General features: G+C 37.8%; 1 protein-coding gene across 8 annotated transcripts in view; it reads left to right on the forward strand.

Moving 5' to 3' along the window:
- Positions 1-23,228, forward strand: part of DACH1 (dachshund family transcription factor 1) — a 378,332-nt gene that overhangs the window by 281,072 nt on the left and 74,032 nt on the right. For 5 of the 8 annotated variants that reach the window (XM_060769404.2, XM_067466906.1, XM_060769403.2 and 2 more), the window contains one exon: positions 10,565-10,711. The exons of the other annotated variants lie outside the window; for them this stretch is intronic. In XM_060769404.2, the coding sequence (XP_060625387.2) occupies positions 10,565-10,711 (147 nt within the window). The remainder of the gene's footprint in view (positions 1-10,564; positions 10,712-23,228) is intronic. 8 annotated transcript variants of the gene reach the window in all.

Genomic DNA, 23,228 nt, shown 5'->3' on the forward strand with positions numbered 1-23,228 from the left:
GTGCCCTGCTGACTTTCACCCTTACTCTGCTGCGGTTGGTTGTCCCATTCTGAATTTGTTGGTGTGCTATCTGTTTGGATAGCACACCAACAAATTCAGAATGGGAAAACCAACCGCAGCAGAGTAAGGGTGAAAGTCAGCAGGGCACTAGAACTTGAAACCCACCAGTTGTCATCGCTCCTAAACCTGAAAGAACTCAGAGAGGTTATTAAGCTATGCAAAACTGGAAAAGCACCTGGCCTAGATGAGTTAATGATGGAGCAAATCAAATACTTCAGCCCCAAAGCTGAAAACTGACTTTTGAATTTTTACAATGTGCTTGGCACACAAACAGATTCCCAGACTATGGAGAAAAACTAACATTATTGCCATTTTAAAACCTGGAAAATGTGCCTCCAATACCAAGAACTACCAACCAATCTCTCTCTTATGCCATCTTTATAAAATATATCAGAGGGTACCATTAAATCGATGAGGCCTTGTTTTTGAACCCCAGCTATTGCAAAACTAGCAGGCTTCAGACCAGGAAAAAAACTGCACAGCTCAAATTTGTAACTTGACCGAATATATTGAGGAGAAGTTGCATTATGAGAACAGTTTTTATGGACCTTAGGGCAGCCTATGACACAGTGCAACATAGGAAAATGCTGCATAAAGTCTACCATATCACTCAGGACTATGATTTTACAAAAACTATCCAGATCCTCCTAGAAAACCGCAGCTTCTATGTGGAGTTTCAGGGCAGGAAAGGTAGATGGAAGAGGAAAAAGAATGGTCTATCTCAAGACAGCATTCTTGCAACAACTTTATTTAACATTTTTACTAACCATCAGCCAAGCCACCACTCATAAAGAGCTTTATATATGCTGATGACCTTGGTCTAACAACACAAGCAAAAGACTTTGAAACAGTTGAAAACCAACTTACTAATGCCCCGAAAGATCTCTCCAGCTACTACAAAGATAAGCACCTGAAGCCTAACCCTGCGGAGACACAAGTGTGTGCTTTCCCCCTACGTAATCTTGAAGTCAACAGGAAATTGAAAGTTATCTGGGGAGGCCAAGAGCTTGAACATTGCTCCCATCCTAAATGTCTCAGAATCACATTAGATCAAACACTAACATTTAGGAAACACTGTGTGAACACCAAGCACAAAGTAGCTGCACACAATAACATCCTGTGGAAACTTACTGATAGTGCATGGGATGCAGACCCAAAATTAATAAGAACATCAACCCTGGTCTTGTCTTATTGCCCAAGCAAAGGAGGTGAATACAGCACTGAATGGAACATATAGAATAATCACAGGATGTTTTAAAGCTACACCTGCTGATAGACTTTATAAGCTATCTGGCATTGCCCCCCCCCCCCCCCCCCCCCAAATGTGCGATGGGAAGTTGCTGCCAATTACGAGAGAAGGTTGAACATAGTAAAAACCACCCACTGTATGGCTATTAGCCTCTTCCCAGTAGACTTAAATCAAGGGAAAGTTTCATGAGAACCACTACTCCTCTAAAAGTTCCTTCAGTGACAGCAAGAATATCCCTGTGGGCAGAAAAAAAATCATGCAATTCCAACTGAATGGCTCACAGGCAATTCCAACTTCATGGATAACTTGAAAGTCCCTGAACAGATTCAGAAGTGAAGTTGGCAGATCAAAAGACAACCTAGCAAAATGACACTACCTGAATCCTCCACCTTGTGCGATTGTGGAGCAGAACAAACAACTCAGCGTCTGTATGCTTGCCCACAATGCCCTGCCTTCTGCACAGAAGAACTGTTTAAAGCTACAGACAGTGTGGACACTGTTACCTGTTTTTGGTCTGAAAATATTTAGCTGTTTGTGCTTCCTGTATTTTATCAGTGTTATACTTATATGTTTTGGATAACTAATTCCCAGTGAATTCAGTAACACCTACTTCCAGTTTACTGTTTCAACTTTACAGTAAAAACGCATATACATTCACTCAGAAGAACTCTTATGTATTCAATTTGACTTACTTCTAGGTGAGAGAACTTTAGGGAACAGGAATGAATTGATAAAGAGATAAGTCTTTTATTTCATCCTTAATTTTCCATTGTCATTTATTTGCTACAATGATGGGTTAACAAATTCTTCTGAAAAAGACAAAAGAAAATTAAATTAAAGCACCATTCAGCAGCAGCAATAACAGCAACTGTGACATAGTCAAAGAACCTGCTCTCTTTTATATTTTGTTACATTAAAGTAATCATGATATTATATGTGTTCTTGAGGATACATGCAGGAACATATACATGTGGATCCTGAGGTTGTGTTGATGTGTTACATGATCAAAATCTGATTTTAATGACAGAGAAGCAGTCGGGTGATTTCTACTGCCATAATCACCCATATATAATATCCTTCCTAAGCACTACGTGACAAAAGGCATTTGTAATTATATTTACTTCTGAAAGATTATGGTTCATAGTTAAACCAAGAGAGGCATCCTGTCATTTTCAGAACCCGTTAAATGTGACAGAATCTATTTTTCTGCCAACTTGTGAAGACCAGGCAGAGAGCAAATTTGCTGTGGTCAGCTAAGTGTAACCACTGAGCAGGAAAGTGAATTTAATAATGCATTATTGTTCTTCACTGAAGGTGAACTGTTACAGTGCCTTTGTTATAGCAGACTTTGCTTCTGCTTAGGTTTCCAGATGCCAGGCAGATTACCTGATTAAAATCTCTAATACATGATAAAATATACCATGTAGGCTTTTATATTAACATAAATGCATCAGTTTTTGGGGCACTACTGACACTAAAGCTAATTGGAAATATTTACTACTACACTATATGATACATATTATAAATAAGGTTTTATGATATAGAAGACTAAATGAGAAGGATCTGTGAATTTACAAGGCTTTAACTATAGTATGATTTTCAGGTAGTAATATAATGAGAGCAAGTCTTAAATGGTTTACGACGGTATCATAAGTTTCCACGCTGAGCGTGAATGCTACTGTCTTGGGATAAACTTCCTTAAGAGAGAATGTATGTTTGCTTCTCAATCTCTGACTGTAGCTATATGTATTTTTGTGTGTGTGTGTGTGTGTGTGCGCGCGCGCGCGTGTGTATCTTTGTCTGTCTTTCTGTGTATGTACATTACTGATGTGGTTGCTTCTAATTATCACCGATATTCCTCTTCTGTTGAACACATCCTTTCAAAACTGTAGTTTATATCTTAATTATTGGCTCCAGATTTCTCACTAGACCAAATATTTCCTTTTAAAAACAAAATTGCTTGCCCTGTGTTACACTTAAATGCGAAGATTTCCTTACCCTGCTAATAAGACTTCGTATCGTTCCCTGTTTACATTAGAAAATCAAATGGATTTTACCCAAGTCAAAATGTGTCTATATATTCATGAAGAATTGTACCTGTCTAACATGCCAGACTGCTGGAAAGATTAATTAGTTGGTTGTAAAACATTAGGATTATGAGTACATGTAGGGAGAAAAATACCATAAATCTTTTGTAGAAACTTGGTGCCTTAAGTGTGAATCTTGTACTTTCCATCGGTGGTGATACTTTATGCTTTTCATTGTAGGCAGTGTATTGTTAAACCTAGCCACATTCAGATCTGCAAGAGAGGCTAAACACTGTAAATTACTTATAGGTGGGAGTGCAAATTTCTTAAAACTGTGCTTCATTTCTGTGTTTTATGCATTTAAAAAAAAGAAAACGGGGATATATCCCTTTTCCTTCACAAATTGAATCAAATTTGATGAAATCCTAAGTAGATACTTTCAGAGCATATGTGAAAAGGTAATCTGTACATCCTTTATGCAAAAGATGTCATGAAGACTCACTTGTTCAAGGGAAGTTGCCGTTGTATCTGCAGAGAAATAGTCAGGAGGAAACAGAAAGTCTCTCTACTTTGGTAGCACCCCTATAACCAAACAGAAGAAAGATTGAAGTGTAGTGTTTACAGACTTTTATTGAAAAAGAACTCTAGGCCTGATTCAAGATTTACCTGAGTGGAAACGATATAGCAGAAGACTAAGCACATACCATGAATCTTCACAAAAATTCACAATATAATATATATTTAGAAATTCACAAGTATAAAAACAAGATTCTTAGTATCATCTGCCTTCCTTTTTGAGAATTTTGTCTGTTTTTGTTTAAAATTGGTGGCTTCATATAAAGGACTTCTTCCTTTTGAGTTATGTGCTTGACAGAGTATCTGTCCCATCAACTGCCATGAATCAATGTATTTCTTCAAACATGTTTGTGTGTGTGTATCTATGTGTTAAACTTAAGGTTTGTGAGAACTGGTCTCACATGAAAATGGAGTAATAAGAGAGTGAGATATCACCTATTAGTAAGGCTCAGCAGATGAAAAACACCGACTGCCCTTCTGGCATGATGGGCACATTTTAAAAGAAAAGAGAACAGATGCATGAGTCAGGGCTGAGCAATATTGACTAAATACTACAGAGAAAATATCTGTTCAGCAATTTTCTTGCCTTATTCCTGTGGAGGCCGTGACAGACTTTGTATTTCTAGGTGCAAAGATTACTGCAGATGCAGACTGTGGCCAGGAAATCAGAAGACGCTTACTTCTTGGGAGGAGAGCAATGTCCAATCTCGATAAAATAGTGAAGAGTAGAGACATCAGACTGGCAACAAAGATCCGCCTAGTCAAAGCCATGGTATTCCCTGTAGTCACCTACGGATGTGAGAGCTGGACCTTAGGGAAGGCTGAGCGAAGGAAGATAGATGCTTTTGAGCTGTGGTGTTGGAGGAAAGTGCTGAGAGTGCCTTGGACTGCGAGAAGATCCAACCAGTCCATCCTCCAGGAAATAAAGCCCGACTGCTCACTGGAGGGAAAGATACTAGAGACAAAGTTGAAGTACTTTGGCCACATCATGAGGAGACAGGAAAGCCTAGAGAAGACAATCATGCTGGGGAAAGTGGAAGGCAAAAGGAAGAGGGGCCGACCAAGGGCAAGATGGATGGATGGCATCCTTGAAGTGACTGGACTGACCTTGAAGGAGCTGGGGGTGGTAACGGCCGACAGGGAGCTCTGGCGTAGGCTGGTCCATGAGGTCACGAAGAGTCGGAGACGACTAAACGAATGAACAACAACATTCCTGTGACCTATGAATATTAAAGCAGAGGGAGAAAGCACCAACCACCATCACTGCAAAGCAAATGCACATTCACTATCCAAAAATGAAGATCACTTTAGCACACAATACTAGAGACTTCTGTTTGTTTGCTTGGCAAAGCCTCCCGTATGTCTTCTTTAACACAATCTATTTTAATTTTTTATTCCAAGCAGCTATAATAATAGAGTCATTTTGTAGACTGTAGGGAAGGTGGCTATTACAGCCAAAATGCGCTCAATTCTTTAATTTTTCCTGCTGAGAATAAAAATGCTACTTCTCAGAAAACATGAGTTCTGCTGCCTTAACTTGGAACATAATATTTGTTTTTGGAAATATGCAATCAGAATAGTACAAAAGGACAAGCATGTGTATGTATGACAGAGAGGGAGCGAGGGAGAGATGCATCATGTCAGTGTTAAAAATTAATACAAAAAGTATATGTCAGGCAGAAAGACAAACAACAAAACCCAAGGATGCTATCAGGAGGCATGGATTTTGTAAGGATCACATTAGAATCCAGATTTAGTGATAGGTTGTGCTTAATAATAGGATGTGAAAAATATTGAAATTTGTTGGTTTCAATATCAAGAAGAGGAAGCTAACTCTAATCTCATAATAGAAAGAGGATTTTCCCCCTTATACATTCCAATCATACATATTACAAACGACATATCATATCTAGTTTTCATCCCTCTTTGTGAGTTTATTTCCAACAGAGCATCTTAATTTTATAGAAGCCAGTGTAGAAAATAATTGTCTCATCATTTGTTGAAGCAGAGTATCAAATTTGCTTTGCAGATAATTATAATCCATTTAATTGGCCTCTTGTTTTTTCTTTTTTCTTTTTGCAACCTAGCTGAATAAAACAGAGCAGCACTCTAGCAGGCAGCAGAATCCGATACTGAATTTGACTCCGAAATCTACTGCTTGCTTTTACATGCATTAGAACAGGGGAAGATAAACAGGTGCAGAACATTGTCTTTTGACATCTACTCCGATTGTACAACTTACAAGCCACACATAGTCAGCACATAATTCTTTTCAACTTGATTCCTTTAAAAAGCATCGCAGCTTTATGCAGGTCTAACTAGGAAAATAATTGCCTCATAATTTGTGGAAGCAGATTATCTAGTTTCTCTTACAGATAATTACAACCTTTTAACTGACTACTTCTTTCTTGCAACTCCCCTCCCCGAATCACCTTTTAAAACAAGAGCATAAAGGTTAAACAAAGCAGCAATCTAGCAAACAGCCCGGTCCAATTTGTAATCTGACCCCACGATCTACTGTTTGCTTTATAGACATTACGGCACTGCAGTGTAAAACAGGTGCAAAACACTTGATACTGTTGCCCCACTATTATACAAACGACTTGATTTTTTACTAGGCAGATAGTATTTCCTGTGTTCCCTAAGAAACTCCAGAAGCTACAGATTAACAAAGTGGAAAAGCTCAGTTAGTTTTTCGGCCATGACCTTGGCAGCGATAGAGCAGGAGATTGGGTGAGTAAGATGCAGCAGCGGCAATGACATTACGTTCCAGCCATAAAGAAAAAAACGGAACTACTTTAGGACAGATTATTAATTCTGTGGCAATGTCGGCCCTTCTTGCTGCTCTGTAAAGAGCATGATGGAATCCATCTATTAATGAAGTTTATTAATCTTTTCAAAATGTGCTTCCTTTATAAAGCGAACAACCTATTTAACATTTCAAGGGAAAAGAAACATTTTCTCCAGTTAAATACTACCTACCTACCTACCTACCTATATTTCAAGTTACCTATCTTATCTATATTTCAAGATTATCATTGGGTATCTTTGGGTGAATGAACCAGCACCATTATTGAGATAAATGCTTTTGAAATATTTTGGAACCCATTCAGTGACATATGTTATGTTGCTGCTGATACAGAAGAGCTTCATTTGAAATGTGGCTCACTGAGCGTCTCCTGTTTCACACACATAAGTATTGCCACACTGAAATTGTCATTATATGTCTTACTTCTTACAAAAATCACTTGGAGTTATCGCCTTACTACAGAAGAGATTACAGAATATTGCATAATTGTAAGGTATTATTATTACTAGTTACTACTTCGTTCTGTTTATGGGAGGGGGAATTTGACCTGTGTAGGCACATTTTAAATCATTATTTTACAACAATGACAAAATGCCCTACATTTAGAAGCATTCACCTGTGACTTCTCAGATATCATTCTGCTCAGTGGCCAATAGGAGGCAGTTTTTTTAAAAAAATAAGTGAATTACAGACATCAACATGATTCATCCTGTACTCACTTCCAACCCGTTAAACCAGTGGTTCTCAACCTGGGGTCCCCAGATATTTTTGGCCTACAACTCCCAGAAATCTCGGCCAGTTGACCAGCGGTTAGGATTTCTGGGAGTTGAAGGTGAAAAACATCTGGGGGCCCCAGGTTGAGAACCACTGTGTTAAACAACCTGTGTGAATTCCTCAGTAAAAGTACTTTGAAAAGGGCAAACATTGTGAAGAAAGCTAACCTACAGACTTCAAAATCCATATCTATATGGGCCAAATAATGTGAACTCACTTTTCGGCTGTTGCAGGGAGTCCACCAAACATGGCTGGATTCACATTAAGAGCACTGTATTCACCTGTTAATCCTGTTCAAGGGGAGATGAGATTTACTCAGGAGCTTCCTGGAAGCTCCATAATGATCTTAGAGTTTTGGAAGCATGGACAGCTGGATCAATAGACTACTGTTGTGTCTATTGATTCAGAGGCTTTCATCAACATTGCTTCTGGTCACAACAAGGTGCCCAGCCCTGTGACCAGAAGCAATGTTGATAGAAAGCCTCTGAATGATGTCGACAGCAAACCTCTGTGAAAGAGCTGCTTGTGCCTGGTAACACATTGGTGTGATGGCAGCTGCAATGCGCTCTTAGCCCAGCCAGCCAGCCAAATGCAAAGAAGAGCGCCAGAGATATTCCCGGGCTGCACTGGGGCAGCTCTGGAGCAATTGACCTCAAATTAAGGGTAGGCTTTCCCATAGGTAGATGTGAGTGTATTCTGTATATGTTTTAGTTTGGTCCCTAAGATTAGTAATTCAGTGCTTAAGTAAATCAGCATAGTCCCTTCACCTCATGGCTTGCATTGTCTTGTTTCTTTACACACTGCTCTTGAAGTGAATGGATTGCAAAGGCATCACCAAGAGTCTAGGATAGCTCACAATGGAATACATGGTTGCCTTCTCCCAGGTTCTACTAGAAAATCTGAAGAACAGGCGGGATTTCGACATGGCAGAAGCACAATAGACCAATGCTTTGTACTGTCGCACATAATCCAAAATAGCCTGAGGAAACCAAAGGGTTGCCTATACGCAGCATTTGTGGATTTTACCTCAGCTTTTGATCTAATTGACAGACAGCGTTTGTGGGCAAAGTTGGCAAAGTCGAATGTGGACAGACGACTGCTGTTATTATTGCACCAGCTATACTCGGGAACGGATCTAAGAGTGAGGTTAGGGCTATCAGGCAAGCTATCGAACAATATTGAAACTAAAAGAGGAGTCAGGCAGGGATGCTTGCTAGCACCTTTTCTGTTTAACTTCTACGTGAACAACCTAGTGGCCGAGTTGAGTTCCCCTGAACACTTTCCGCCATTAGTAGGTAATAGGAGAATCCAGATCCTATTATATGCGGATGACATGGTGCTCCTGTCATCTACGCAAATAGGTCTCAGGAGACTTTTGAGGTCATTAAGTAGAATTTGTAGACAAGAGAAGCTGTCAATCAATCACTCAAAAACCAAAGTGATGGTATTTTCTAAAAGGAAGCAAAGACACACTTGGAAATTGGATGGTCACACAATAGAGCAGTGTGATAGCTTTAAATACTTGGGCTTACACTTCTCACATAATGGAAACTGGAAGAACCACATAGAGGCAGCCAAATTATCTGCCTGGAGGTCAGCGAAGTCAATCCTAGCCTTTGGAAAAACAAAGGGAGGTTCCCTGGTATGTCCCACAGTAAAGATTTTTGCCGCTAAAATTTTACCCCAAATGTTATACGGAGCGGAAATTTGGGGGCAAGGTAACACAGAACAGGTTGAACGCATTCAGAACAAGTTCGCAAGAGCTCTTCTAGCCCTTCCCCCTGGGACCCCAGCTGCCCTGTTAAGACTGGAATTAGATCTTCCCTCAATTAAGGCAAGAATGCATAAACTCACCATCTCATATGGGAAGAGACTGCTAGGAATGGAGGAGGCGAGCATAGCAAAGCATTGCTTGATGGAGCAGTATAAACGGGGAGGATGGGTGCAATCTTGGCTAGCCTTGCTCCATCAGTATTTTGATGGGTCAATAACAACTCTAATGCAGCTGGACAAGAAGGAGATTAGTGATAAAATCTTTGAGATGGATGCAGCTGGCAATTTGGAGATTAGTAAAAAGCAAGGTTTTTCTACATGGTATCCCAGACTAAAGAGTGACCAATACTGCCAACAATATCTTCAAGATCTTACGTCACCAGTGTTGAGGAAAGCCTTTACAGCCCTGCGCTTCCAAACAATGCCCTCAAACTGGCTAGAAGGGAGATACAAAGGGATCCCCCATGCCCAAAGGCTTTGCATTTGTGGCTCTGGGGTTAAAGAAGATCTAACACACTATCTATTACACTGCCCTCTGTATAATGATCCCAGAAAAAATCTTCTGGGAACACTCCTGGAAGAAAGGGCAGCATGGCATGAATCGGCCGTGATCGGTGACTTGCTGGCAGATTATGACAAAAATGTAACACTAAAAGTAGCCACATTCGCAATTGCAGCCCAAAAGATCAGAGACAGAGTAGCAAAATCCTCGTTGGAGTCCAGATAGGGAAAGGGAGAAGGTTAAGGAGGACACATATTACTGTTAGGTTTCTGCCAGCAAAATTTTAAAGATCTAGTTTTAAATTTTGAATGGGTTTCGGTTTATATTGGAATGTGTTTATAAAGGTTGTATGTTATGATGTCATGGCCTATGGCTAGTGCAATAAAATTTATTCATTCATTCATTCATACTAGAAAATCTGTCAAGGTTTGCGGGAACAAGAGAAGTGCAAAAAAGTGCAAAAAGTTAAGATTTCACACTTAAATAAAAAAAGAAGAATTTAAATTAGTAAAACTTTATATTAGTAAAATGTCTGTCCATTCACAGTCTCTGACAGTCTCTGATATTCTGCGTGAATATATCAGAATAATTTGGGAAAAGCAGGAGTCTAGAATGCATGGCATAGTTCTCATCTTTTCAATGACTTTGGCAACCTCTTCAGGTTGTACAAAATGTGAAAAGGATCCATTACAACTGCTTGTATAAACTGTGGCAAATATGTGCAAATTTACATATTGTTTTCAATGGGCTATTGAGTGGACTGCATTTTCTTCTTGTTGGCCAAAATTTAATAGGACTTCGACCATCTGAAAGAACCCTGTGGTTGAGAACTCTGTACAAATGCAATAGTGGTGAAGAAGCATTATTTCATCAAAGAATGGTCACTTCCAAGGAAATGGCTTTCAAATCCAGCCTGATGAGGAAACTGAGATTACTACAAGGTGTGTGTGTGTGTATGTGTGTATTTTACCTACACCTTGAATTTCCCATGTATCTTGTACATGCAAATGAGATAACTGCACATATTACATTTGTTCTTGTAGTTACATAGTTTGCATAACAATGAGAAAGTGCATGTTTAGCATTGTGTGAGCTGTTTAAAAATGACCTTAAGACGCTGAGATAAAGGGCATCTGCACTATCCATCCCACATACTAGACAGTGCGTACAACTTCAATTTGCTTTAGCAACAGGCCAGGCATTTAAGCTTTCCTTTTTTAAAAAAAAAGTTGTTTATGCTTCTCTCAGGACAGTAGAATGTAGACTACAAAGCAAGAAAAACAACTGGTTTTTACCTTCCTTTTGGAGTACAAGACAGCATAACAAAACCACTCCATGCTTCCTGAATATGACTGATTGTAGCCATCCGTGTGCATCATTTGTGGGGAGAGGGCGATAGTGATAGACCAGAAAATTTTGAGAATTAAAATAGTTGTAGGTTTTTGCAGCAGCTGAACCACGCAATAGCAGAGGTCATCCAAGATGCAGAATTTTTTTGACAGGGCTGGGTAGAAACACAAAGGTATTGCTTTATAACTATATAGTGATTGTCAGTTTCCCTGTGACCTGAGTGTTAAGATTAGTGTTCATCTAAGTGCTATGTAGCTGTACCTCTGTTGATGTCTTTGTAGCAAAGCCAAGTTTGTCTTTGCCAAGCCAAAATTGGATTCTGATGTTCTTATTAACACAGCATATTAAAGCCATCTCTGTGGTCATTGATGCAAGAAAAGCCAGTTGCTTAAAGAAACCTGTCTCTAACCATAACGTTAACCTAGTCGATCTGTTATTCTTCCCAAAGCACAAATCTTTGCACCAGGTAGAATGGCCTTGCTTGTGCAGTGGTAAGGGATTATAAAATTATATCACGGGAAATTACTTTCTCTCTGTGTTCAGAACTTGTGAATATTTGACAATCCCGTTTTCAGTTATATGCTGCCGCTGCAGCTCCAGTCTGAAAAATATTAAGGTCATCAATATTTTGCTAGGTTTTATACACTTTTTTTCTTAAATTGGTTAAGTTAGATAAGAAGTATTCCTCGTGAGTCAGAAGTTGTTGGCCCTGGATATGATTCTTTTTGACATGGGGATTCTAAAGCTGAATGAGTGTAAATATGTATTAGTCTTATAGTATAGGATCCAAAGTTTCAGCAAAGTAAAGTGGGCACAGAGAATAACATTCAATAATAATTTGTTATGTGTCTGATCTTTTAAATAGGAGATGATTTACAGTCGAACTTGAGATCCCTGACTACCATGCAAAACATTTGCAATAGTAACTAATCTTTTGAAGATCATGCTTCTTGATTGCGAGTAGGAAGGCAGAGGGCGTGCAGAACCCATGTTGTGCAGGAAAATGTTTTGGATATGCTCAGAAGCTCTGAAGACAGTTTTTGATGAAGAACTCATCACCCTTGTTTCACTGATTGATCTTTGCAGCCAGTCACTTATTATTCAGCATGTTCTAGCTGAAATAAACATATTATTGCTTATTAACCTTGAGTAAACAAAGTGCTTAAAGGGAGAATGATCAATGTGCATGCTGGCAGTAGGAAGAAGAGAACAGAGATGCAGATCAGTGACATATTTTAGGAAAACTTTCCCCAGACTTTCCATTTCAAAATATATTAGTGTCCCATTATCCTCAACAACATGCATATTATGAATTTTGTAAAGTATTCTGGGGGGAAAAGCCTCCCATGTTTGAAGAAGAAAACTTTTAAACAATGCTAAGGACATTTTGAATGAACTAATAAAAATAAACACAAATGCACAATTCTTTATAAATCTTGTAATGTGCTTTGAAGTCTAATAAATAATTAACTAGCAACAATATAGCAAACTCTGTGATTGATATTAGCCCAAATAACAAATTAACATTTCTGTTAACAAGGACTAACTTTAATAAATTATTGTTTCAAACCTGAGAACTTTTTGCATGTGGAGCTTTTCAAATTGTGGAAAATCACATCAAACTAAAACTGGAATTTGACATATGCCAAGGGTGTGTGAGGATGGTTTTGTTTTGTGCATAACGGCTCTGAGAAGTCAAGCTAACATCCCCTAAAAGCAGTAATTTTGCTGACCAGTGTTTTATCACATCTCTAAAAATGGGTAATTATAATGAGAGGTGTTGCATTGTAATCTCCTTTTCCTCAAATGGTCTGCAGTTTTCTGCCAGACTCTATTTGATTCCAAAACTTAATTAAACAGCTATTCTGTCAGTTGTATTTCCTTGTTGCTATTATTCTTTTGCAGTGTGGATCCTGACCTAAGCCTGTTTAAAGTAGATCCTAATGTAATGACTAGTTTAACTCTTAGGTTTCAATATTTCTATAGGTTTACTGTAAATATGGTTGAATTTGGGCCAAATCTAATATATGTAGGTAATCTTGTTCATTACCATTATGAGCTTTATTTCTCCAGTTCAGCTTAACATCATTCAAACCCAGGTTTAAAGCAACTATGGGACTATACAGACATATAATATGGTGTGGAACTGGCATGCAAAATGCCAGTTCTGGCCCACCTTGTGGCTGGACAGGGGCACTAGGAACTGCCACGGTGGCAGGAGGGCATTCCCACTGCCCAGCTGTGCCCCACCCCCTCACTCTTTCCAGGTTCCTTTGCCTATCACATGGCACAGAATCAGGACAAGAAGCTGCTGAAAATGATCGAGGTTCTTTTGTCATCCTTGTAGCTGGCAGCAACAGGGTGGAAGAGGGCAGGATGGCTCACCTCTGATTCCGAATAAGAATTGGCAGTTGATGTCTGCAAATCTGAACACGAGAAAGCCCGAAACTTGGTGTAGGATCCCTGTGTGTTTATTTTCACTTGGGGTGAAGCCATGTTAAGCAGTTTTTACCAGGTTCAATCAGATCAGTTTGTAGATGTACAGTTTGTAGATGCCCATAGGTTGATCTGTTCCCAAACTTACCTAAAAAGTCAGTGTAAATGGGACCTATGGGAAGGGTATCCACAATCCACATATAAACAAGCATTTCAAAATGTTCGTTCAAAGACTTGAAAACATGATTATATTTTACAAGAGATTCTGGTATTCAGAGAAAAAGAATTATCTTGAGTTTATTGAGATTCATTGAGCTATATTAAGGAATGCACCTTTCACAGTATTGATAGTCATAACCTTAAGCATCTGTATATGATTCATGTAGATGCCATAATTCCATACTGAGTAGTAGCAGCAGAAAAATATTTTTTAATTCTTTCATAAAGGAAAAATGTGATTATTTCTTTCAAATTGTATATAGTCTATGCTTAAAACTTCTTGGTTTTTTTATAGGCTTGTTTTGTTCGTGTCTATAATGGGATGGTGGACTTCTAATTAGTTTTGTTTCATGTTATTGTATATTTAGCTGACCATCGGCCTGTCATGAAAGTCAACAATAATAAAAATGCAAATCATTGTGAACAGCATATGTTGCAGCGAGAGAGCATTTCAAAGATTGTTTATCAGTTGTTCATTTTCTTCTGTCAGATGTTGAAATCTTTTGCTTTCCATCATATTGCAGGGAAATGCTGTTTCACTGATAGTGTCTACTTGTAGCTAAGCTGTGAAAAAGTAAAAAATTCATTTTGTAAAAGCAGTTATCACACTGGAGTGCTGGAGGCTGAGGTTATTGGTCCTTTTTAACAGACCCAAAGATAAGATGTCTAATTTCCTGACCTACTCTATTTGTGCATACGTGTGTGTTTGTGAGTGGTCTCCGTAAAACATTTAATACAAAGAGAAAATATGGCCAGCTGTCTTTCTTATTCTTCTGTCATATGAAGATATAAGAATAGTTTAATGCATCCTGCAGAATGTTCACAAAATATAGATTTAATTAAATGAAGATTTAATACCATACCAAAAACTTAACTATTAAACTGGAACCATAACCATTTACAAACACTCTTAAATACAATATATTTGTTGCTGATATAATATGTAGAAAATTTAAATGAAGAGAATGAGGGAAGTTTTATGATGAAAAAGATTTCAAAAAATTATATTAGACCTCTATCTAATTCTTCTCTTTTTTCCTGTAAAGAGGACTAGTATTGGCAAATGTCAAAGATCAGTTCTAGTGTGGACATTTTCCTATATGCATGATATTTGGGATTATTCCTGATGGTCATTCTGTTTGAGATGCTGTTAGAACAATATAATCACTGCAAAAATTTTCCTGTATCTGATTTTTTCTGAGGATGAATTTTAAAAACATATAAGTGATTCATAAAGAAGTAAAATATGGATCAAAAACAGTCTCATTTATTCCTGGAAACTTTACAGTTTCTCTTTAGCCACCATGGTGTTTTGGCTGTTTAACCACCCATGTTGTCTGCTGGCTCCCAGTGCTTTTTCCTTGCTATTCCCAATGAGGGGTTGAGGAGCAGATGTTTCATTTTTCATTGTATTGGGGACCAATGGAAAATTGGTCACCAATACCACAAAATCTTCCCAAGCAATTGATGTTTCTTCTAGACTACTTAGAGAAGAATCATGACTTAGCATGTTAAGAGTAAAGAGGTCAGGCACTGGAAATGACATGACAGCCTAATGAAGGCCACCACAAGGAGGGTCAGAGATGTAGAGGTCTCAGAATTGTTTGTCTTCTAAAACTATGTCAGATTAGTTCTGTGTGTCATAAAACAATCATGGAGCTGATCTGCCTCCTCTATGAATTAAAGAGCATGTCTAGATGTGCCCATATATAAGCATAGGGGCATAGGTCTAACATTAGTTCCACTATGCAACTGTATCCACATGATAGCACAACATGAATATCTACAGAATATCTTTAGATTTTTTTTAAAAAAATACACAAACGTAGTATGCATATAAAATGCAAAGGTCTGATTGTACCGACATCTCTTCCCCAATACAATGCCTTGGAAGTAATGCACCATCTTCATGGATTGTTTTGCAGTTTCCTTTCCACCATGTCTAGAAGGCATACTGTTGATAAGCAGACATCCCAGCAATTCCAGATGGTCTCCATAGTACCCTTAATGGTTAGAAGAATGGGAGAAAGTGAACTAAAGAAGACCTTTCGGAGTCTTTATCCTTCAAATCACCCCTGAAATACTTATACTTTGGGAGTTTCGATCAACTTGCTCTTACTCCCTCTTCCTTGCTAGGAAAATAGAAAGTACATAGCTTACAGCTGAATAGCAACTGTACACTAAATATAAGGGTTCCCCTCTTGCCAAATTTTTAAATGAAAAAAGTTTTTTTCTCAATTTATAAAACAAGGCAAACTCATATCTTGTTTGGGCCGCAATAACTGTGGTCACAAGGGGTGGATGCAGTTTTTGGGGACCCATTAGTAGAAGACTGTACAACATAAGTCTCTCAACAATTGCCTAACCCTTGCTTACAGTGACACTACTTTTAATGGAATAGATTTTTCACACCAAACCGAAATAAAAGGATTTAATTTTCATATTATAATTTCCAAGGTTAATCACCCATTGATTGACTATTCCAGATTCAGACTCTGCAGACTCATTTTAGAAGAATCACTATTAACCTTTTGATGTAAGTTAAAATACCTGTGGTCAATTCTTTTAAACAGAATATTATTTTATTTATCCCAGAAGTGGTGGCACTGTAGAGAACTTTCAGGAGTTGTGACTGTTGTGTCTCTAAAAGGATAAGTCAAATTATTTTCTCTCTGCTTATTTGTATTCAAACAAATTGATAAGGACATGCATTATACTTGATCTTAGCCAAAAGGCCAAGAACTATATGCATTACGTATAGTTTTTATTCGGCAATAAATGGTATGATAGAAATTCAGGTGTTTGTTTAAAGTATTTTTGCCGCCTTGAAGGTGATTGCTGTTATTGCTGTTGTGTGTCTTCAAGTCATTTTGTAACCTATGGCAACCCTAAGGTAAATCTGTCATAGGGTTTTCTAAGTAAGATTTGTGATATACAAAGATTACAAACATCCAAAAGGTTAAGAACATTTTTAAAGCAATTTCTTGAAAAACAGTTTCTAAAAATCCAATACATAGCTACAATAGAAGTTATCCTTGGTTTTAAGAATCTAAAGTCAAACAAAATCATATAGTCTTAGCCACCCAACCAGAAACACCAGAAGGATGGAGCCAGCTGGTCCTTCCTCAAGAGACAATTTCACAGCTAGGGTGTTTCTCATGTATTCTCACGATCCTAGGCTTGTTGAATGGGAAAGACCTGTAGTTTACTAGAACACTTTAATATTACATCCATATTATGTCAGGAAATAGAGTACATTTGGATGGGAAATAGACCAAAAAGCAACAGGAAGCTCATGCTTCATCGGACTTGTCCCCATGTAAGCTGCCCTGAGTCCCTTTGGGGAGATGGAGGCGGAATACAACCATAAAGAAGTTGTTGTTATTGTTGTTGTTTGCTGCATATCCTGTATTTTCTTTTCTTTTTTTCTCAGAAATAAAATTTCATATACTCCTCTCCCAGTTGAAAAATGTCATCCATACAAATTACCAGTTTTTGGAATTGTATTCTCTCCTGATATTAGTGAGAGGAAAAGTTTCAATTTGGTTAGCCTTCTTGAGTCCTACAATAAGAAAAAAGCAGCATAGAAATGGAATTAATATAGATATGTTTGTCTAAATGTGCAAAATTTTGTGTACCAAGATTTTAAAATTCTTAAAACTTCTAACTTTCATTACCTTTTCCTATTCAAGACAATACACTTTTCTTTTTTGTAAGTAGTAAAATTCTCAGCACTGTTTAATTCCTTTTAAGTACTGCTTGTCATGAAATCTACTTGTCTTCTCAAGAGCTTTTCAGAAAGATTGTTATAAAATATAAACTACCCTGGAATTAAAAGGTAGCAAGTGAATACATTACTTACATATTCTCAGTAACCTTGACAATTTTTTTATCAAAGCCTTAAGTACTTGTAAAATGAATGATTAGCTGAGAATAACACTAATTTCTTTCTGTTCATAAAGCTTGTTTTTCTAAAGCTTTTGTGAAATGAGATATAAGTGGAAAATTTCCATAGTATGTGCAGAGATCTGCAGTCCACTAATTTTAGGGAATGCTGAGTTGAGCAGGAAGAAAATTCCTAGGAAAATGTCCTGGATTTTTTTTCTTAGCAGATTTCAGCAAATCAAGGAATGCTTGGGACATGTTTATGTCCCAAAAAGTATATATCTGGCAGTGATGGGGTAACATTTCCATCACATAAGGTTAAGGTCAATGTGTAAGATTTGTTCCCGGCATGTACATTTGATCATATGCAGTTTTAAAATTGAATCAAGAAATATATAAAAGTGAAAAGGTATTTCTGTTCTCTTTTTCTTATCCTGAACAGATTCAGGCTCTCAGAGTACTATATAACTATTTTTTCTCCATCTTCATCCAAAATCTTTGCATCAAATAGATCAATCATAATTTTTTTTGAAAAACATCGTTTGAGCTGGCATTCTGCTTGTTCAAAATAGTTCTAGAGTTTAATTATATATTTCATTCTGAAAGGATGAGGAAAATGGAACAAGTATCAACCACTAGGAGCATGGGTTATGAAAGATGTTGAATGTTTGGATACATACACAATTCTATAGTCTTGCCTAACTGTAGCATCTTGACTAAATGTATTGTCTTGACTAACTGATGTCCAATTGATTTTAGTGCATCTGCTCTAAATGAGACAAGTTTGGATTTGACCATATATTTATATGGTATTTAAATGTTGGGTTACCTTTATTCCTATATAGATGGAAAATAAATTATTATATTAGTATGTGTGTAATGCATTTAAAATATAGTAAACATAAAGGTTGTCCCCTGACATTAAGTCCAGTCATGTCTGACTCTGGGGTGTGGTGCTCATCTCCATTTCTAAGCCGAAGAGCCAGCGTTGTCCGTAGACACCTCCAAGGTCATGTGGCCGGCATGACTGCATGGAGCGTCGTTATACTTCTAAGTAATACTGGCAGAATGATGCAACGTACACCAGAGTTAGAAGCCTAATAAAGATATATGTAAATATGGCAAAATCTCAGTTTTTGGAATATATGCACTCATTGAGTTACAAACATCTGACTTACAAACTATTAATAGTTAAGCACAAGGGTGAGATAAATCTACCCCTCGGAAGGGAAATTCATTCCTGAAAAAGTTATCAGGACGAAAAGGTGTCTCAGCTGAAGCTTTATCCCAATCCTTGTTTCCCACCAGAAGCCAAGTTTTTCACAGGGACAGAACGTAAGGTGAAATCATCTTAAGAGAGGCACAGGTAGCAAAGCATTAGCTATCCAAAGCTCTGTGTGTGTGTGTGTGTGTTTTGTGTGTGTAGACAGATAGAGGCGGGTGTTAAACTGAAAACATGTACCTGTTACAACTTACAAACAAATCCAGTTACAAAACTTATATTTTTGTAACTTGGGTACTGCCTATATTGATCTACATATTGGTTGAAGTAGTATGTAAACAAAAATTACATCCTCATTGGTTTTTAAAATTACATTGCATTTCTAGCTAATTCTCATCTAATTTTTGAATGTATCAATATTTGCACTGCCTTCCAGTTGAATCATGATGTAAGAAAAGATGATACTGGCAAATTAGTAACAAATCTCCTATGCCAGTGGTTCTCAACTTGTGGGTCCCCAGATGTTTTGGCCTTCAACTCCCAGAAATCCCAACAGCTGGTTAACTGGTTACGATTTCTGGGAGTTCTAGGCCAAAATACCTAGGGACCCACAGGTTGAGAACCACTGTCCTATGCAGAGCTGGATGTTTCCTCTGTGCTGTTCTGACTTCTCAGAAAGCAAACGGCTTTGCAGTTTTTAAAAATACGCTTCCCCATTTGGTAGTAGAAACTACTGGAGTGTTTATTTATGATATGGATACATGAAGTTGGTGGCACCCAAGTCCCATTCCCTTTTTGCTGCCCCTGTGGAATTCTCCAATTGAATTCTTAGGGGGGAGGGATATCAAGTAGGAATAGGAAATCTTTCCATGCCAGCTGGATTCAATGCAGATGACTGAGACAGCTTTAAACAGTGGATTTTAATGTCGAGATAAATGATTTTAATGTTTATGTATGTGTATAGTCTATAATATAAATATATAACATATAAATACTTTAAATAAATAAATAATAAATAGCAAGCAAATGTTGAAAATGCTATACTCTGGCTTGAGAAAGGGACCTTGAATTGGTCCTGATTGCAGTAGACACAACCTACTAGATCAGTGGTTCGCAACCTGTGGGTTTGCAGATGTTTTGGCCTTCAACTCTCAGAAATCCTAACAGCTGGTAAACTGGCTGAGATTTCTGGGAGTTGTACGCCAAAACACCTGGGAACCCACAGGTTGAGAACCACTGTTCTATATCATGTTTCTAAGGCCCTTTCAGACAGCCCTATATTTCAGAATATTAAGGTACCACCATATCTGCTTTGAACTGGGTTATCTGTGTCCACACTCAGATAACCCAGGGCCCTTCCACACAGCCCTGTATCCCAGAATATCAAGGCAGAAAATCCCACATTATCTGAGTGTGGACTCGGATAACCCAGTTCAAAGCAGATTTTGTGGTATTATCTTCCTTGATATTCTGAGATATAGGGCTGTGTGGATGGCCCCCCAGATTCTATTGGAAATTATTTACTTTGCTTTAAACTGCTTCTCTAGGTTAGATCATAACTCTTGTTTTCCAAACAGGCTAATATTGTGGGGCTAGCTCCAGTATTAGCCCTACTGAGGATAAAATCACTTAAGTCAATGGTACTTAAATAATTTGGTCTTCAATAGGGGCCCGTCCATACAGCCATATAACGCAGAATATCAAGGCATATCTGCTTTGAACTGGGTTATCTGAGTCCACACTGCCATTTAACCCAGTTCAAAGCAGATAATGTGGGATTTTATACTGTTGTGTGGAAGGGGCTTGGTGTATTCAGGGTAGCTCTGACATGAGACTTAGCCTTTGAACTTAGTTCTACACATTTCTCTATTCTTAAATTGAATACCATCAAGATTTCAGTCATTTAAATAAAGAAATATTCACAAGGACTTAAACAAGAAAAGAAATGTATATTTCCACAACATTTAAAATCACATATTTTGCTGATTAAATTAATTTGCATGGACCTGAATTATGATTTGATTATATATGTAAGTGTTCTATATCTTAACAACAAACTAAGAGATTTACTACAAGCAGTTCAAAGTCTTTTTGTCATTTTTTTTCATTAGTAACCCATTTTCATTTCACTGCTTTTGTTCCTTGCTACCTTCTTCATCCAGGGGGAGGAAAAAAAGTAACAGCCAGTGTTGCTTTTGAAATGGAAAAATGGTTTCAAATCATTGGCAAAGCTTAATGACTTCTGACTGCTGAGATATGTTAATTTAAGGCAGACCAAATGTTCCTCAGCTGCAAATATTTGGTGTTGTTCACTGGGAACTGGCAAGATTTATGAGGGCCCAGTGGCAAAGACTGCTTACATGCTCCACATTACAATTGTTTCACATATTAGCTGATAAAAGGCAGTTTGGAGGGGGAGGAAAAAAGAGAGAGAGAGACCATGGAAAACAAAACTACACTGAAAAGGCTCAGAGATCTAAGATTTTTAAAAAAGAAATTGGAAACTTAGCTCTGCTTCTTTCCTCTTTAAAGGAAACATTAAAATAAATGTTATTTTTTTAATTCATTCCTTTCTAAAATTATGTAATGCAATGATCTCCGAAAAGATCAGAAGTTCACTATGCAATACTAATCAACTTCTAATTAATAATGGGTCTCAATTTCTCTCTCGTCAGTGATTGTGTGATGTGCCCTCATGTTTCCCATTAAATTATGGCAACCCTATGACTTTCATAGAGTCTTTTAAGGCAAGGAATACTCAGAGGTGGTTTTGCCACATCCTTCTTGTGAAATGTAGGTTACATCTCCTGGTATTAGCAGATGTTCTCCCATCCAAGTACTAATCAGAGTTGATCCTCCTTAGCATCCAGGATCAGGTGGAATCTGGTATGTTTAGGGCATTTAGGCCCTCTCCACTGATTAGTTCAACTTATTTTGACCTTCTCACTTTAGTTCCACTCACAATCACATGTATTCAACCCCATTTGTTGGTTTATATCGAAAAGGAACCCTTGGTGGTTGTATATAGATGAACTGGGTAGGATACATAGAAATATACTTTTCAGTTAATTGTTCATTTTTTTAAAAAAGTGTATTATGTATTGCACTGGGAGAACGTAGTGGGCTGAGAGGACATAAATAAATTTTATGAATGGATGGAGGGATGTTTGGACGGATGGATGAATGAATCCTATGGGGCAAAGTAGATATGTAAATTTGCCTGAGGATTATTAAGCTTATACAATGGGATCAGAATATTCCCTACACGAGGAGAACCTGTGGGTGCCGTGAGGTAGATGCAGAAGTGGAGGACTCAGAACATTTTTTCTTAAAATGTCCCTACTACAACAGGTCTTACTACCTAGAGCCTCTGCTAGAGAATCATACTTATTCAGAGAATAAGGAGAGATTGCACATCCTCCTCCAGGGTTCAGATAAAAACTCTATTTTAAAATTGACCCTTTTTACCCAAAAAGCGCTGCCCATCCGTGAGAAGATGGAAGCAGAGAGAGGCGACCTTGCTGCCATCAACAAAACTTAAACTTAAAAACTTAATATGGACACGCCACTAGTTTTACCTACCCATGCCCCCCACCCTAACCCTATTTTAAGGAATTAAACAATTTCTAATCTATTAACTTTTTTATCTTGTAGTTGCTCAATTATTTAGGAGTGGGTCGACAGGCCAGTAGGCCATGATGCCTTGTATTCATGTATGGTTTTACTGTATGTGTATGTTTTATATGTTTTGCATGCTTTGATATGGTCAAAATTGACTAATCAATAAAGAATTGTATTATGTATTATACAATGGGTGTTCACCAACACAGAGCTTATTATATATAATTTAGGCAAGATATATATTAATATTTCATAGCATTTAAAGTGTTAAAAAAAGAAGAGAATTCAGCATATGGCACATGAAAATAGGGACACATCAATCCCCAGTTAATGCTGCCCAACTATATTACTTCGCTTTTTCTTGTATTATTGAATAACCTTAATTTACTGCTGTGCAGAAGTTAAATGCATAACTTTAGAGACATTATTATGTTGTCAATCTTGGTACTGTTGGCCAAGGTATTCCAAAATTGTGAGACATGAGGCACTTTCAGACATTGTCGAAATCTGTGCCAATGAGGGTTTTAAAAACCCACTTTGGTGCAGATTTGTGTCCCCACTCCCCTAAAAAAAGGGGGGCTTTTCTGGGGGGGGGGGGTGACCACATGCCTCCTGGCGTGTCATTTCCTCACTGGAGGGTGCAAGGAGGCAACTTATAGCAGCCAAATATGTTTTATTTTATTTTTAGTGATAAATTGTGTGCTTGGGGGGAGGGGTGGGTGCCC

This window comes from Anolis sagrei, chromosome 3 (assembly GCF_037176765.1).
Source record: "Anolis sagrei isolate rAnoSag1 chromosome 3, rAnoSag1.mat, whole genome shotgun sequence".
Classification (NCBI taxonomy): Eukaryota; Metazoa; Chordata; class Lepidosauria; order Squamata; family Dactyloidae; genus Anolis; species Anolis sagrei.